The sequence below is a fragment of the Tinamus guttatus genome, unplaced genomic scaffold (genome assembly GCF_059628265.1).
Source record: "Tinamus guttatus ecotype Peru unplaced genomic scaffold, ASM5962826v1 Tinamus_guttatus_pri_ptg000026l, whole genome shotgun sequence".
Taxonomy (NCBI): Eukaryota; Metazoa; Chordata; class Aves; order Tinamiformes; family Tinamidae; genus Tinamus; species Tinamus guttatus.
Window position 1 is genome coordinate 546,694 of NW_028288560.1, and position 12,721 is coordinate 559,414.

Sequence of the window (12,721 nt, forward strand, 5' to 3'; positions counted from 1 at the left end):
TGGCCTCCTTGCTCGTACTCCGGAACAAGATACGCACGCAGACAAATCCAGGAGAGCAGCAGAGTCTCTGGTACCCGCAGAGCATTTTAGATTTTGCCTAGAAATACGTGAGCAAGCGTGAAGATTGGAAGGGGAAGGATGGTCTTCAAACACAAAACCCAAATGCAAAGAGACCAGAAAGAAGAACCACTTTCATCTGGATAATGTCCACTGACATCAGTACTACTCCGAGGGAACTAAAGATGAAACTCCCGCTGAGCTGTGTTTTAGGGTGGATGTACAGGCTGCAGTAGGCTTCTGTTTGCCAGCTTTATCTGAGAAACCTGTTTTGAAGGGCTTCCCTGCTTCTGTTTTATGCAAGGCTTCATCTAAGCCTTGCTCTTCAGCTAAACTATTTTTATAACCCAGTCATAGCAAAGCATGAAAGGCTTCTCGCTGTTAAGGTCTTCGCTGTGGCTCCTTAACACAACTTTTCTAGCTTAGGAACAGCCAAGTCAGCTCTGCTGTTTGGGGTAGCTGCCTACACCACACACTTAAGCACATTTGGGAGATAACAGAACATGTGACTCAAGTTGCCTAGGAGGAAAATACTCGTCTGTTGACTAGGGTGGTTTTAGTGGTGGATTTTTAGTTTATAAACCTATTGTCCATACTTCTTGAAGCAGTATGTAGAAAAAAAAGACTAGAAAACAGTTTTATGCAACTCTCTAATGGAGTAGAGGAGGGAGTCAAGGAGAACAAGCTGGATTGTGTGATATCCAGCATCTCATGTGCCTTTAAATACAGTGCAAGAAGCAAGGATGGAGGACTAGCTTTACCGTAGGACGAGCAAAGCTGTTACATCCGCTTAAAACTAATATTTCGAGGTGACAACCTGTGTTGATTCCCAAGCTTGAATTATTGCAATGGAAAACAAAGAGCTGGCCCATTTCACAGCCTGACTTTTGATTGAGAGCAGCCGCCAGCCCCTAATACTCAGTAGCTACTCAGGAGCTCAGCCCTCAGAACATGTTAAATGCCAAGAAACTTGGAGTGCAGAGCCGTGATATCCTCCCGCCAGAAAGAGGACTTGAGAGCCATGGATAGGAAGCTGAACTTTGCTTCAGATTCCCTCTGTTTAATACATAGCAAATATTATTTTGTCAGTGGCTTGGAAGGTATGCGTGCATGAATTCCTGCAAACACTGAGCTGAATCACATTCCCCATTAAGAAACAACAGAAAAAAAGAAAAGATAATATTGTTTCTTGTAATCAAATGCAGGTATTTACCAAGCTATCTGTATAATGATTAAATGGATAACTCATACTGGGCCGAAATCCAATCGTGACTAATTTGGGGGGGGATGGGATAAGGAGGGGAGACCAGCTTGCAAATGGCTGGGTAGAGAGTCAGAAAATATTTAGGGAAAACTGTGTCAGGGGGGATTTGGGCCCTAATCACGTCTCTGTTAATACCTTATTAGAGCCTCATTCAACGCAATAAAAAGCCATAATGAGAGCAGATGTTGTCACCTGTGTCTGGAAATGCACAGGGGTCACTCACAGCACCCAGTTATTTCAGCCAGGATGTGGGTGCTAATGTCGTGCCTGGGGATGGGTGCTTAGCTCAGCGGAGCTAAATTACACCCTCACTCTGTTCAAGCTGATTAGGATTCCCAGCCTCTCCTTCTGCTTTTACAGAAAAATTTTAGAACGTTAAAACACACGAGTTAGTTATTAATAAACCCTTTCAGAGCAGGACTGACCCTTATGTTTTACAACATCTTCCTAAATTTTGCTGGTCACCTGTGAGTAGCACAGAGCTCTTGTCACAGACCCGTCCCTATCTGTGACATTTGGGTGTCTGCATTGAACACTTGCATGTGCGTGTCCGTGCATGAGAGCTGCTTGCAAACAATATTTAACCTTCCCTTCAGGGGTTTGGAATTTCTTGTTCTTCTGGTGATAACTCAAAGCTCTTTGCTGTATTAGAGCTTGCTTAAAAATACCGATTTCCCAATCCTCTGTCTGTAGGTTGCCTCTCTTCTGTTTTCTTTTGAATGCATAATGTCGATTGTGAGGCTTTGATAACCTTCCAGAGGAAGAACAGGGTATTGCTCATTAGTTTAATGTAACAAAGACATGTCCCAACGCAACAGAACCCTTCCTTGAAAGTAATATTTTGAGCTAGTTTTTGAGCAAAGGTCTAAGCATGTTAGCTGCTAATTCACATTATTACTGCAATATAGTCATTTACTTGTGAAAAACAAAACAAAGCCAAACAAAAATACCGGACCACACTTTTTTCAGAGGAGCAATTTGCTGAGATGGTCACTTCAACTCCTCTGGGCAATCACACACAGATATTTAATTTTATTAATGCAAGCATTATAGCTATTAATATAATATTTAGTGATATTTAATTGTTTTAATGCCAGTATTGCAGTTATTAATATAATATTTAGTAATGCAGGCGTGTAGTTACCGATGCAGTGGAGCGGTCTTCGTGGAGCGCTTGGGTAACTCAGGGCTCTTGGCTCATCCTCCAGCTCCTCCTCGGAGAGCTGCTGAGCACCGAGAAGCTGCAGGCGCAGGAAACTACTCCAAGTTCCTTGGTGCCAGGCTAGCCTGGATCTTACCTAATTATTACTCCCGCATGGTCATGCTCAGACCAAGCTGTACGGAGGGACTGTTTGGGGCCAAATATCAGCGAAGGCTGCAGAGCAACCCACTCAGGGCCGTGCGGTTTGGCATGCCGAGTGCACGGAGACATCCGTCTGCCTACACTGCTCGAGATGGGTTTTCTGGGAGGCATTTCCGTAGCTGGCGGCACAAGTTGGCCGTGCGGAGACCTCTCCTGGTGGCAGCCTGCAGTGAGTGAGGGCGGGAAGGAGCTGGTGGCTCCGCAGCGGTGGCTTTGCCAGGGCCGCGTCCCTGCCGGCGCCACACCAAGGGGATTGCTCCTGCCTGGTTAATGACACTTCAGAGTCTGTGCTGAGGACACCGGGTGGCTGCTCTGCTGTAGATGGGTGTCTACAGGAGGGAGACTGAGGCATGAGACGAGGGGAGGAAGGGGATGCTCAGCTGGGTGGATGTCTCTCTTGGTCACCCCACACCCCACACCAAGACATGGGACACTGCCTGCTGGTGTGGGGACGAGGAGACCCTCCCATGCACAGGCAGTGCCATGGCCAAGGAGCCACACAAGTGTGGGAACTGGGATGCTCCTGTCTAACTTTACCTGCACCGGTCCTCCCGCCTGGCCCCAGTCACCTCCCTCCCTTTCACTCTAAAGGTGCCACCACCCTGAGCCCCCACGCCGGTGGCAGGGCCACCAAGAAGCAGGGCCATGCCTGGCCGGCGAGCACAGAGCATGCCAGCCCTGGAGAAAGGAGACAGGAGCTGCTTGTGGATGCAGAGCAATTTTATTAGCAGCCAAGTGACTGGATTCCCAAGCTCACGTGTCCATGGAGAGGGGAGGTACAGGAATGGGGCAGAAGCAAGGGTGCAGAGGATGCAGGCGAGCGTGCAAGTGGCCTCACTCGGCCTTGACGTCGCAATGCGTGCCCTTCCAGTCGTCGTAGCACTGGCAGGTGAAGTCCTCGGCCAGCTGGGAGGAGTCGGTGCTGGACGTTGTGCTGTGGCTGCTGCTGCTGGACGTCTTGCTCTTGCTGCCGGTGCTGGATGTCTTGCTCTTGCTGCTGGTGCTGGATGTCTTACTGCTGGTGCTGGATGTCTTGCTCTTGCTGTCGGTGCTGGATGTCTTGCTGCTGCTGCTGGATGTCTTGCTGCTGGTGCTGGTGCTGGATGTCTTGCTGCTGGTGCTGGTGCTGGATGTCTTGCTCTTGTCGTCGGTGCTGGATGTCTTGCTGTCAGTGCTGGATGTCTTGCTGTCGGTGCTGGATGTCTTGCTGCTGGTGCTGGACGTCTTGCCGTTGGTGCTGGTGCCGGTTGTCTTGCTGTCAGTGCTGGATGTCTTGCTGTCGGTGCTGGATGTCTTGCTGCTGGTGCTGGACGTCTTGCCGTTGGTGCTGGTGCCGGTTGTCTTGCTGTCGGTGCTGGATGTCTTGCTGTCGGTGCTGGACGTCTTGCTGTCAGTGCTGGACGTCTTGCTGTCGCTGGCGGTGTTAGATGTTGTGCTGTGCACCTCCAAGTGCGTCTGGCTGGAGTCCTTCTCGATGGTGAAGTCAAAGGCGTCGAGGTGCAGGAAGCCATCCTTGTCCTTCTTGCGCACGCAGCGGCCCTGCCCGGAGCACAGCTTCTGGCTGCACAGCTCGGCGCTGGTTGTCACATTGAGAATGTAGTGGCCCAGGTCCCCATCCAGGTAGTTCTTCAGCTTCAGGCACATCTCCTACAGCGGCACACGCAGAGGTGTCAGGGCTCTGCCCACCCAGCAGCATGGCCATACCCAGCTCAGTCCCCGTCCCCGCACTCACCTCGGAGCTGCTGTAGTTGAGGCTGCCCCACAGCACAACGCCGGCAGCGCCCTGGGCTGCGCTCTCGCCAATGGTGTTCACCAGGTCCTCCTGCCGCCGCAGGGAAAGGAGAGGTGAGTCCCTGCGCAGCCCCTCCCGAGCGCCAGCACCGCCACGGTGGCATTGCCACCACCCCCGCTCACAGGTCACAGCGTGGCAGGCCACCGTATGGAAGCCGTGCCCAACCCGTGCCACGGCCCAAAGGATGAGTTTCGTGCCAGAGCCAGGCAACGATCGACTCAAGGGCAGATTTGAGGACCGTCTCCCACCAGCACTCAACCACCACAGAGACTTTCCTGGTGCTGATCAAAGAGCTCTTGAGTCTCCCATGGCTCCCTCCCATCCCGGCCAGCCTCACCTCAGAAAGGAAGATGTCGGTGTTCTCAAAGGTGATCTGGGCATAGGGCAGGACAGGGATGCTGGTCTCAACGACAAAGTCCTGCACAGAGAAGGCCTCGGCCACGCGGTTGCGGACGTAGCTGAGCACCTTGTTGGTGCCGCTGAGCTGCTGGGGCAGGTAGATGCTGGGGTAGAGCGCGCGGCTGTTCTCCCACAGCCAGTAGAGCTCCCTGTTCCTCGCCTGCTCGATCAGGGGGCACCTGCCTGTGTAGTCCCAGCTGTCGAAGTCATTGTTATAGCAGTCGGGGAAGCCGTAGAAGCCCCAGTAGCCATCGGGCCGGAGGATTTCGCCCAGCTTCAGTGTCTGCTCCATGAAGGCACGGGCACTCTGCTCGAACTCCAGCTTCGCCACTTCCTTGACCAGGCTAGAGGGCCAGAACGGGTGCTCCTTGCGGACCATCTCTTCTGACTTCTCCCGGTAGATGTTCATGGCATCCCAGTCACGGGCCCACAGTGGGCGCCACGCTTCCCAGTCGATGACAGCCAGGCCATCGTAGGAGGCACTGGGCAGGGCGGTCTCGATGTCACTGGCGGCTTGGTGGAGGTGGGTCTGGAGACTGGCGTTCTGAGGCAGCCCGCCATCCACGGGAGTCCCCGCGGACGTGTAGTAGGGATAGAGGCCCAGGCTCTTGCTGTAGAAGATGGTGACGTCGTCGCCGTCGAAGTCCTGGTCGGTGTTGGCCACGATGTCGAAGACGCTCAGGTCGAGGGTGACGTTGTACTTCTCGGCACAGGCCTTGGTGGGCGCGTTCCAGATGGTGACGAAGGGCCGGTTCAGGACAGGGCCAGCGCCCCCGGCCCAGGCCACCACGGGCAGGACCAGCAGCAAGGCCCAGGTGTAGTGTGTGGCTGCCATGGTGTCAGCGACCGAGGACGTGGCGCAGGAGTTGGACGGGTGAGCCTTGCAGTAGACCCGTGCCAGCCTCGCCGCACCGGGGCACTTTTATACCCCTGCAAGGCGGGACGAGGGCTGCCGGTGCCTGTCACCCGGGGATAGGCACTCCCACGGCCTCACGTGAAGTCCCCAAGGTTATCAGCAGTCAGAGCCAAGCATGGTGGCGCTGGGGCAGCTGCAGACTGGTGCCTCCAAACCCAGGTTAATGTCCTGGAGAGGAGAGCACAAAGTCAACACGCTGCGGGGAGTGGGGGCTGGCAGGGACAGGGGAGCTGCTTTGTGCTGGGCTGGAAAGACAAACAGACACCAGCAGGAGGGTGGAGGGAAGGTCATGGTGACAGACCCATACTGCACCGGGGAGGCACTGCTTGGAAGGGTGAGAGCGTTGGGCAGCAGTGTGCGGGAGCGGGACCAGGTCTGGAGGACGCTCACAGCATCCAACACCAGCTGGCAGGAGCAGAACAACATCCGGGACTTGTTCACAGCACCAATCGCCAGTTGGCCGGAGCAGGACAAGGAGGGCACTCACAGCACCAGGTGATAGCTGACAGCAGCAGGACAAGGCCTGGAGGAAACTTGCCGCACCAAACACAAATTTGGGAGGAGTAGGACAATGCCTAAAGGACGCTCACAACACCACATGTTAGCTGGTATAAGCAGGACAGGACTGGAAGATGCGCTCAGCACCAGGTTCACATCGGCTGGAGTGGGACAGGGTCTGGAGGACACTCACAGCACCAACTGCTAGTTGGCCAGAGCAGGACAAGGCCTGGCGGTCTCTCAAAGCACCAGGCACTAGCTGCCAGCAGCAGGACACTGTGTGCAGGACACTCACAGCAGCAGGCACAAGCAGGCATGAGGAAGACAAGGTCTGGAGGACATTCATAGCTCCAGGTACAAGTTGGCATGGAAAGGACACGGCATGGAGGACGTTCACAGCACCAGGCACAAGTTGGCATGGAAAGGACAGGGCATGGAGGACAAGCACAGCACCAGGTACAAGTTGGCATGAGGAAGACAAGGTCTGGAGGACGTTCATAGCTCCAGGTACAAGTTGGCACGGAAAGGACAGGGCATGGAGGACAAGCACAGCACCAGGCACAAGTTGGCATGGAAAGGACACGGCATGGATGATAAGCACAGCACCAGGTACAAGTTGGCATGAGGAAGACAAGGTCTGGAGGACGTTCATAGCTCCAGGTACAAGTTGGCACGGAAAGGACAGGGCATGGAGGACAAGCACAGCACCAGGTACAAGTTGGCATGGAAAGGACACGGCATGGAGGACACACGCAGCACCAGGCACAGCTTGGCCCATGCAGGACAGGGCCTGCAGGCCATGCCCAGAACGGGTTAGCACTGCCTGCCTGGAGCGGGGAAGCCTGTGCGGCGCTCTCGGCACCAGACACTGGCTGACAGGAGCAGGACAAGGTCTGGGCGGAGGCTCACAGCACCAGCCCTGGCCAGCTAGAGCAGGACAACTTTTGGAGGATGCTCATGGCACCAAACACAAAACTGGGAGGAGCAGGACAGGGGCTGGAGAATGCTCATAGCACCAGCTGATAGTTGGCTGGAGCAGGACAAGGCCTGGAGAAAGCAGCATCAGACATCAGCTACCATCAGCAAGACAAGGTCTGGATGGAGGCTCGCAGCAACAGGCATGAGCTGGCAGCGTGCTGGAGGACACAGCGCCGCGTACTAGTTACAAGGAGCAGGACAGAGTCTGGAAGAAGCTTCACAGCACCAGGGTGCCAGCAGCAGGACAGTGTGTGCAGGACACTCAGCACCAGGTACTAGCTAGCTGGAGCAGGACAAGGTCTGGAAGACGTTCATAGCACCAGGCACAAGTTGGCATGGAAAGGACATGGCATGGAGGACACAGCACCGGGCACAAGTTGGCATGAGGAGGACAAGGCCTGGAGGACGTTCCTAGCTCCAGGCACAGCTCAGCATGACGAGGACAGAGCCCCGAGGACAGAGGCCATGCCCAGCACGGGTTAGCCCTGCCTGCCTGGAGCAGAGGAAGCCTGTGCGGCGCTCTCGGCACCAGACACTGGCTGACAGGAGCAGGACAAGGCCTGCGTGGAGGCTCATAGCACCAGCCCTGGCCAGCTAGAGCGGGACAACTTTTGGAGGATGCTCATGGCACCAAACACAAAACTGGGACAGGGACTGGAGGATTCTTCCAGCACCAGGGTGTCATCTGAGGTGGGTCTGGAGGACTCTCTCCACTGCGGGTATGTGTCGTCTGGAGTGGGACAGGGTCTGGAGGATGCTCTCAGTGCTAGGTACGCATTGGCTGGAGCAGGACAGGATTTGGAGGACTGTCTTAGCTCCAAGTACGTGACAGCTGGAGCGGGATGGGCCTCGGAGGATGCTCTCAGCATCAGGTACGTGTCACTTGGAGTGGGACAAGGACTGGAGGACACGTTAGGCATCAGGAATGTGCTGCCTAGAGTGGGACAGGGACTGGGGGACTGTGCTTGGGGAAGCCCATGGGCCAGGAGCCCCAGTCCGGGCACTGCTGGGGCAGCTCCTGGCACCGCTAGCAGCAGCAGCATTCTGCCGGGGACAAGGTGACAGCAGGGCTGGTCCTTGGTTCCGTGCCAGCCCCTGCCTGCCGCGCCGCGTCCTTGCCAGCACCCTGCGCCACGTGCCGTGGCATGGATGGGCATCCTGGCACCGAGCAGCACCGCGGGGCAGGGGCGTCCCCTTGCACCCCTATGGAACCCCCCCACAGCTCCCTTGCCCCCCCATAAGCCCTATAGAGCCCCCACAGCTGCCCTGCACCCCCAGGTCACCCTCACGCCCCCCTCCCGCACGCCCCAGTCCCTAAATCCCTTGAACGCCCTTAGCTCCTATGTCCTCCATAGGGCTCCCTGCATGCTCAGGTGCTGCCTGCCTCCCCAGCCCCAGGGACCCCTATAGTGCCCTACATGGCTCCCCTATGCCCCTCAGGACACTTGGACCCCCACAGCCCCCATACGGAAGAGGAATCTATATGGTTCCATAGAATCATAGAATCACAGAATGCTGAAGGTTGGAAGCGACCTCTCAAAGTCTAGTCCAACCCCCCTGCACACGCAGGGTCACCTAGAGCACGTGGCACAGGACTGCGCCCAAGCGGGTTTTGAAGATCTCCAGAGAAGGAGACTCTACAACCTCTCTGGGCAGCCTGTTCCAGTGCTCTGGCACCCTCACTGTTAAGGGAAATTTTTTTAAGTTCCTGTGGAACTTTTGGTGTTTCAGTTTGTGGCCATTTCCTCTAGTTCTGTCGGTGGTCACCAGTGAAAAGAGGCCAGCACCATCCTCCTCACTGCCTCCCTTGAGGTACTTCTAGACACTGCTCAGGTCCCCTCTCAGCCTTCTCTTCTCCAGGCTGAACAGGCCCAGCTCCCTCAGCCTCTCCTCATAGGGCAGATGTTCCAGGCCCCTGATCATCCTTGTGGCCCTGCGCTGGACTCTCTCCAGCAGCTCCACAGCTTGGCACCCCCCAGCCTCCATACTGTCCCCACCGCCGGTGCCAACCCCCTATGTTCCCCAAGGGCTCCTCCATCCTCAGCTGCGGCCAGCCTCCCTCCACCCCACGGCCCCTATACAGCTCCCCTGCAGCTCCACGAGCCCTGTGCCGCCCCCCAGGGCTCCTTTGCCCCCCCCGGACCCTGCCCTGCCCCGCATGACTCCCTGCCCCCCGCCCGCTGCCGCCCCCGCCCCGCCCCCCACGCGGGACGCGGCCCCGCGCCCCCCCCACTCACCGCTCGGCCGCGCAGGCCCCGCCCCGGGAGGCGTGGCCGGGAGCCGGGGGGCGTGGCCAGGCGGGCGCCCCGACGGCGCGGTCCCCCCCTCGCTGCGCGCAGGCGCCGCTCCGCTCCGTGCACCTTTAATCGAGGTAACGCGCGCGGCCCCGGCCCCCCCTTACAACAGGGGAGGGCGCCCCGCGGCGCGGAACACGCGTGGGGGCCCCCCCGCGTCGCCCTCCCGCCAGCTGCCACGCGGGCGACGAGGAGCAGCCGCCGTCGTCGCCCCGAAAGGGGAGGGCGCCTCGCGGGGCCCGCGCTGGGTCCTGGGGGGCTACAGGGCGCGGGCGAGGGGGGCCAGCAGCGCCAGCGCCAGCAGCCGCAGCGGGGGCCGGGGGCGGCGCGGCGGCACCGGGGGGCCCGTCGGGCAGCTGGCAGGCGCCGCCGCGCCAGCCCTGGTAGCACTGGCAGCGAAAGTGGGTCCGTAGGAAGTCGGTGTCGGCGGCGGAGAGGCGGCCCTCGGCGCGGAGGAGCGGGCCCCGCGCGCGGGCGGCCTCGCGGCGCCGCAGCTCGAAGCTGCCCGGGTTGAGGTGCAGGAAGACGTTGGCGCTGCTGTCCTGGCGCCGGCAGCGCCCGTGGCCCTGGCACAGCGTCGTGCTGCACAGCTGCGCCGCCGTCGTCACGTTCACGATGTAGCGGCCCAGGTCGCCCTCCAGGTAGTTCTTGAGGGTCTGGCACGAGTTCTGCAGGCGGGATGACAGGGCAGGGGGTCATGATGGGCACCAAGCGCCCGGCCAAGCAGCAGCCACGGCAGCCTGGCATCGCTGCAGGCCGCCCATCCTCACGGCGGGGCCGGCGGCAGCGCCCCGGGCAGCCGCCCCCGGCCCAAACCTACCTGGTTTTTGGTGGAGTCAGCGTCGCCCCAGAAGATGGCCCCGGCTGCACCGAGCGCTGCGCTCTCCCCGATGGTGGAGACGAGGTCCGGCTGCGGGGACACAGCGCATCAGGGTGCCAGCCCAACGGGCACTGGCCAGGAGGACCCACAGTCCTGCCGCCCTCCATCCCGGCCATGGGGTTGCTCAGGGCTGGGAGAACCACCCAGGAGCCCCGTACCCCACATGGCGACAAGGCCACACGGTCCCCTGGGAAGCAGCTGTCCGCTGGGGCCACCAGCCCTGCTGGGGAGGAGTTTCCCATGCGGCACCTGCATCCGGCTGTGCTGGAACACGGCCCCAGGCTCCCGCTCCCGGAGGGGCCAGGCGGCCGTGCCAGGGCGCCCACGCCCAGGGAGGCGGCAGTGGAGCTGGGCACGGAGCTGCTCCCGGGGAAGGCTCTCCACCCATCCGGGCAGCCCACGAGCACCCCCGGCTCCGTGCCCGAGGGCGCTCCTCCCTGCCGGCTCTGGCTCCGGCGCCGCACGGTGACCCTGCCCGGCTGCGCCTCCGTGCGCCGGGGGCTCTGCGCAGACCCTACGGAGGGCAGCCGACGGCCCCGGAGCTCCGGCACGGGACATGGGCAGAGTCGCCCCACGCACCGGCAGAGGAAGCCCCGGTTGCTGGACACAGCGGCGGGCACCGTGTCCTTTCAGTAGCACCAGCCTCATGGCACGTTGGGGCTTGCCGGGCCGGTGCCACCAGCGCCCGCACCATAGCGGGGACACATTGGCAGGAACTTGCTGGCGCCAGGGCAGCGAGGAGGTGGCCTCCTTACCTGGGTGAGCACGTCCATCTTGCGGATGTAGGTGGGCCTGGTGTAGACGAAGACGGGCAGCGCGTAGCCCTCGTGGTGCTGCTGGGAGATGCGCAGTGCCTCCATGACCCGCGCCCGCACGAACTTGCGGCTGTTGGAGGTGGAGGCCAAGATCTCGTCCAGGTAGATGGAGGGGTAGAGGGCCTGGCTCTCCTGCCAGAGCCACGAGAGCTGGTCGTTGCGGGTCTTCTCCACGTCGGGGCACTGCCCCGTGTAGGTCTCCTTGTTCTTGCTGTAGTCGTGGTTGTAGCAGTCAGGGAACAGGTAGTAGCCCCAGAGCTGCTTGGGCCGGAAGCTCTTGGCGCGGCGCAGGGTGCAGACCATGAACCGGCGGGCTTCTTTCTCAAACTCGGACATGGCCTGCTTGTTCACCTGCTCCGGGGACCACGCGGGCTGCCGCAGGCGCACCAGCTGCTGCGACACGTTGCGGTAGATGTCCTTGGGCGTCCAGTTGCGGATCCAGATGGGGCGCCACTCCTCCCAGTCGATGACAGCCAGCCCCTCGGCAGTGTCCGACGGGATGTACTTGCCGATGCCCTCGTGCAGGAGGGCGAGGTGCTCGGACAGGCTGCTGTTCTGCGGCACGCCGCCGTTGACGGCCACGCGCTGCGCCGTGTAGTACGGGTAGAGGCCCAGGCGCTCCTTGTAGAAGATGGTGAGGTTCTGGTCCACGAAGCCCTCGTTGGGCGAGGCGTCCACGTCGAAGAGGCTCAGGTCGGGCTCCACCTGGAAGCGGGGCTTGCACTCCTGCGTGGGCACGTTCCAGGCCACCATGAAGGGCCGGCGCGCGAAGAGCGGCGCCGCCGCCGGCTTCTCGGCGCCCGCGCGCCGCGCCACGGCCAGCAGCGCGAGCCAGGGCAGCGCCGGCGCGACGCCCGCCCGCATCCTGCCGGGCCGCGCTGCCTGCGGGGACACGGGGGCGCTCAGCGGCGCGGCCACGCGCGGCGCCGGCGCGACGCCGACCCACGCGCGGCCGCCACCTCTGTGCGCACAAAGCGGCGCGGGGCGCGCGGGCCGGGACACCCACGTGGAGGAGCCGCCGCCGCCCCCCGCGCGCGGCGCCGCTCGCCGCTGCTCAGGCCATGTCCCGCGGCGGGCACCGCGGCCCGCCCCGCCGCCCGCCTTTAAACCGGCCCGGCGCGCCGCACCCGCGGGGGAGCCGCGCCGCGCGCCAGCCCCGCCGCCGCCGCCCCTGCCGCTCCCGCCGCTCCTGGGCGCTGCGCGGCGCTGAGCGGCCCCGCTACCGGCGCGAGCGGCCGCGGCCCCCGCGGCGGCGGCGGCTCCGGCTCCGGCCCCGCGCGCCCGCGGCGGGACGGCCCCCCCGCAGCACTTGGTACGGCCCGTTCCGCGGCGCGAGGGGCGGGGCCGCGCGGCGCCCCGCGGCCGCGCCCGCCAGGGGGCGCCCCCCGCCGCAGCCCCGCGCTGCGGCGCCCCCCGGCGGCCGGGCGGGGAGCGGCGGCGCGAGGGGCCGGGCGGCGGCGGGACG

The 12,721-nt window shown here is 61.1% G+C and overlaps 2 protein-coding genes across 2 annotated transcripts; both read right to left on the minus strand.

Moving 5' to 3' along the window:
• Window positions 1-3,518: 3,518 nt before the first annotated feature.
• LOC104565252 (hyaluronidase-1) lies at window positions 3,519-5,710 on the minus strand. The gene is made up of 4 exons (XM_010211929.2): window positions 4,814-5,710; window positions 4,417-4,506; window positions 3,907-4,331; window positions 3,519-3,753 (listed from the first exon to the last, which is right to left on the minus strand). The coding sequence occupies exons 1-4, from the start codon at window positions 5,708-5,710 to the stop codon at window positions 3,519-3,521; spliced, it is 1,647 nt and encodes a 548-aa protein (XP_010210231.2).
• A 3,919-nt stretch (window positions 5,711-9,629) lies between these two features.
• On the minus strand, window positions 9,630-12,120 carry HYAL2 (hyaluronidase 2). Its single transcript, XM_088526695.1, has 3 exons — window positions 11,197-12,120; window positions 10,382-10,471; window positions 9,630-10,229 (listed from the first exon to the last, which is right to left on the minus strand). The coding sequence occupies exons 1-3, from the start codon at window positions 12,118-12,120 to the stop codon at window positions 9,630-9,632; spliced, it is 1,614 nt and encodes a 537-aa protein (XP_088382821.1).
• Between the last annotated feature and the right edge of the window lie 601 nt (window positions 12,121-12,721).